Source organism: Notothenia rossii (genome assembly GCF_949606895.1).
Source record: "Notothenia rossii genome assembly, chromosome: 10".
Classification (NCBI taxonomy): domain Eukaryota; kingdom Metazoa; phylum Chordata; class Actinopteri; order Perciformes; family Nototheniidae; genus Notothenia; species Notothenia rossii.
Window position 1 is genome coordinate 63,335,394 of NC_136908.1, and position 5,000 is coordinate 63,340,393.

General features: G+C 41.8%; 1 protein-coding gene across 2 annotated transcripts in view; it reads right to left on the reverse strand.

Annotated features, from left to right (window-relative positions):
* LOC307021245 (leucine-rich repeat-containing G-protein coupled receptor 5A-like) overlaps positions 1-5,000 on the reverse strand; it is a 38,389-nt gene that overhangs the window by 16,681 nt on the left and 16,708 nt on the right. For both annotated transcript variants that reach the window (XM_079653190.1, XM_079653191.1), the window contains one exon: positions 4,500-4,571. In XM_079653190.1, coding sequence (XP_079509316.1) covers positions 4,500-4,571 — 72 coding nt within the window. The remainder of the gene's footprint in view (positions 1-4,499; positions 4,572-5,000) is intronic.

The following is a 5,000-nucleotide window of genomic DNA, read 5'->3' on the forward strand; positions in this document are numbered from 1 at the left end:
CAGCTCTCGACTGACTAGGAAAACCAACTTTAAACTCGGAAAATGTTAGCTCTCGATCTAGGAAAACCTTCAATAAAATGGGAAGTTTTACTCAAAACTGGGAACACCGAATCCAAACTGGCAACAATTTAGCTCTACACTGGAATAAAAGAGATTTAAACCAGGAATGTTTGAGCTCTTGACTAATAACCCAACTCTAAACTTGGAAAATGTTAGCACTAGATCTAGGAAAACCTTCAATAAAATGGGAATATTTTAGCTCTACGCTGGGAAAAACAGATTTAACCAGGAATGTTTAAGCTCATGATTGCAAAAAACAACTCTAAACGTTTCAGCTTTAGACTTGAAAACCAACTACTGAGTGAGAACATTTAAGGGAAACCAACTTTAAATGTGAAATCTTTTCGTTGTAGATCTAAGAAAACCATCACTAAAATGGGAAGATTTACTCAAAACTGGGAAAACCAAATCTAACCTGGGAAAATTTGAACTATAGACTGACCAGAAAACCAGTTTCAAACCAGTACTGTTTAAGCTCTTGACTTAAGGCCCGGACACACCAAACTGACACCAAAGAACACGCCCCGACGGACCCGACTGATGCGTCGCCTCGCGTCTCGGCCAAAATGTCGCACTGGAACAAAGACTTCAGCCGACGGCCAAGTAGCACGTACGCACTGCGCATGCGTGAGTGGCAATAACTCTCCTTACCACCAGGCGGCGGTAGTGTGTATTCGTCATTCAAAAGAGGCAACCGGAAGACAGACTGCGTGATATAAACAAGCAACAAATAGTGTGCGTTCCATTTTCATTCTCGTCCATCACAGACTGTTTCACAGAACGACTTATAATCGAAAACATGTTTAGTGCGGTACTGGAAAATAAAAAATAATAGCCATCTGTGTGTGCCTTCTTCACTTCTGTTTCGCTTCTCATGAACTGATTCGCTAAGCTGAACAGCCAATCAGAGTGATTTCTTTTGTCGACAGCCTTTTGCCGACAGCCGGAAGGAAAGACACGACGGTGCGGGACACACCAACAGTGGCGGCGGTAGGGGGGGGCTACTTGGGCTCAAGCCCCGGACGTTTCTGAAAAGCCCCGGATGTTTCACTTTTTTTTTTTTTAAACGTCTCGGGAGTAATGTGCAGTACCGGAGTCCACCAGAGAGGCAGCCTCTGCGGGACAGTAGCCTGCGTACTGCGTAGCCTTCCCTGCCCTGAAGAAGAAGTGATCCTTCCTAGTGCCTGACGAGTTTTAAGCTAATAGCCTATAAAGTTATGGATATTAGAAAGTCATTTTCATTGAAGCAGGCGCCACAAGCTGCAGCAGCAACAGCAGTATCAGAAGCTGACAACAATGTCATCACCAGCAGTGAAGAAATGGATGATGTTTCAGGTTTGTGAATCTAATGGTGATATCTGCAGTCTGGCTGACTGAGTAAGAAGTGAAAAAGAGTGATGTAATGTTATAGCTAGTAAACATGGAGTAACCACATTAATTATACCCTCATATGTTAGTATGTATACAGAACATGACTAAAAATTATCCTAAGATGTAACGTTAACCCTTCATACCTCAGTCTACCTTTAAGACACTAAAATACCGTATTCCAATTTTTATATTGTTTTGGAATTACACCGGCTCTCGTTTCAGTACACTTAACAACGGAACCATAGCAACGGAACTGACAGGCAACGGAACTGCCAGGCAACCCTCTGAATCAGACTCCGATTGGCCGTGACTGCATCCACTCAGAGTGTCCGATTCAGAAACGTGACTCTTACACTCTTTACGTCACAAACAAAGATGGTGGATGAGAATAGATCTATAAAACCATAAGCAATGCTCCAGAATCAAGGTGAGACTATCCTTTAAAACTCTACGCACATTCGTTTCACCGAAATAAGTAAACGACTGTATTTGAGTGAGTTAAGGCATTAGTTTGCTTCATTAAAGGATGTTAATGAATAATTGTTCTCCAGTGCCTTTTGTCCGCTTTAAGGTATTATTAAGGTATGGTTAATGTTGCTCTCAAAGTGCACCAGATTGATGCTTTTAACTTCAATATTTAAAAAAAATCTTCCCGGGAGGAGCATGCCCCCGGACCCCCCTAAAGGAGGCGACGACCCCCCTAAAGGATGTTTGGTCCACCCCCCACTTGTAAAAAAAATAGCACTTTACCCTTGCACCCCCCCCCCCACCCCCCCCCCCCCCCCCCCCCACCCCCCCCAACAACTCCTGGGCTAAGCCCCGGATCTCCTACAATCCTAAATCCGCCACTGCACACCAATCTGAGTCGGGCGACAGGACGCTCATCGACCGCAATCGGCTCGGTTTGTCAGGGCCTTTAGAAACCAACTCTAAACTGGGAACAAAGTAGCACTAGATCTCGGAAAACCAACACTTAACAGGGAAGTTTTACTCAAAATTTCAAAACCCAAATCTAAATTGGGAACATTTTATCTCTAGACTGTGAAAACCAACACTTAATTGGGAACGTTTTATTCTAGACTGGAAAAACCAACTCTAAACTGGGAACCTTTTAGTTTAAGACTCTTCTCTGGAATTTGTCACATCTATACTGGGAATCCTACATCTGGGAATAGTAGGAGTGAAAGCTTTAGATTGGGAATACCAGCCCTATAAGGAAATATAACATTTGAAATTTCATCTCATGATTTTGGATATATGGGATCAGCTTTTATTAGCTCGGTGGTCGATACAATAAAACCAAAATAAGCTTCCTTCCCGATGTGTTTATTCCTTTAATGCCATCTAAGGAATTCTTTGGTCTTGATTGACAGGTGTTCCCACTCAGTGCTGGTGGGTTTCGGAGGCTAACGCTAACCACAGACAGCTACAAGGTATTTTTATGGTTTCAGCCTCAGATGTTTCTCATGTTTTGAAAGCTGGTTTTTGGGGTTTTCTGCTCACCACCATTTTCGTCACTTACTGGAATCAGAAAATCCTAATTCAGGCAACAAAAAGGGACGAGGTTAGGTGAGGCTGAAGGTCCACCACCGATTAAATAGACTTTAAAACTTCGGTGTGTTTTCCTTTAAGGCTGAATGACGCTCGTTGAATTAATTAATTTTGTTCTGTTTTCATTTCCGTTTTATTTTCCTTTCTCTGTTTGTGTTTGTAGTTTCAGATGAACATGAGTCTCCGGTGTGGTTTATTATTGCTTATCCTACAGGTATGTGTATGTATGTGTGTGTTTGTATGTATGTGTGTGTGTGTGTGTGTGTGTGTGTGTGTGTGTGTGTGTGTGTGTGTGTGTGTGTGTGTGTGTGTGTGTGTGTGTGTGTGTGTGTGTGTGTGTGTGTGTTCATGAATAGTAATTATGATTAGCATACAGCCAGGGCCACACACAGTGCCACACACACACACACGCGCACACACACACACACACACACACACACACAGAAGTATTTCCAAATGAAGGCAGTGTGTGTTTGTGTGTTTAAACCTGCTTCTATGGTTGACTGAGAAAACAGAAACATTTCTATATACACACACACATTCCTCAGATTATACACACACACACACACACACACACACACACACACACACACACACACACACACACACACACACACACACACACACACACACACACACACACACACACACACACACACACACACACACACACACACACACACACACACACACACACACACACACACACACACACACACACAGGTTAATCTGCTTCGACTCTGAATCTAATATCCAGAAATACATCTCATGCTAACACCTAGAGGCAGAACTAGACTGAAAGCACCTACAATGAATGTAAAACTGAATTTATTTCTAACAGATAGCGTAAAATTAATGGTGCAAAATTAATTTATAATGAAATTGAATATATTTGATTAAAAAACGTATCTTTGGACCACCAACGCTTTCAGAAAACCCCTAAAATATGGTAAATTCTGCATATTGGAAATGTCCCTACTCTCAAAAGGAGAACTTTTACCTTGGATATTATGAATATAAACAAAAATCACCTCTAATCACATAACATCAAGGGGAAAAGCAATTTATGATTTTTAATATTAATGTTATATTTCACTTTTTAAGAAACAAACACCTCTAATGACGTATAACTATTTTCTATATGTATTCACGTTAACTTTTTGGCTTTCAGATCATCGAAACCAATTCTCTTATCTTCAAAACACTTGAAAATGCTCATAATAGAGCCTTTAAAGTGCTGAATATACAACGTTTATTTTGTATTACTGGAATTATCTCGCATTCATCCAGGTGGTACTAAAAGGAAGGTTGCCGAAAATATTTAATGACAAAAAAAAGCACATTTTGAGCGAATTTGGAATAAATCCTTTGAAGTGTCGTCTACGAATGTATAAATTAAACTTCTTGCATCTCCTAACCCCTTCACCCTGACCCCAAATCAACCCTGACTCCACCAACTCCTCCCCAACACACAAACACACACGCACGCACGCACACACACACGGAGAGAAACTCACAGCGTCTCCAAACTGTGGAGTCCGTGGAAGCAGTTCGTTCCCGTGGAAACGATCCTATTGTTGTTGAGATGCCTATGGAGAGAGAGAGACTGATGGACTAATGAAGCAGACAAAGAGTGTGTGTGTGTGTGTGTGTGTGTGTGTGTGTGTGTGTGTGTGTGTGTGTGTGTGTGTGTGTGTGTGTGTGTGTGTGGGTGTGTGTCTTTTTTTTTTTCTAAAAGGGGGCCCCGGGCCTCTCAAGAAGGCTTTTTTTCTTTTGGTAATTTCATGCAAATTAGCTTCAAGCCGATTGGACAAAAGAAATGACAGCAGACTTCAATGCTGCCGCGCTGAATGCCATCACAAGAACAGAGAGTTTTGCATGCTATTAAGGAGCTATTACTGACAGTCACTGAGGTTCAACTTAATGCAGCCGCGGCTCCTAGCAACACCCACACACACACAGGCAATAACAACAACAAGAAACCTGGCTTTGTTGGTCTTAACACAAATTCAGATGTT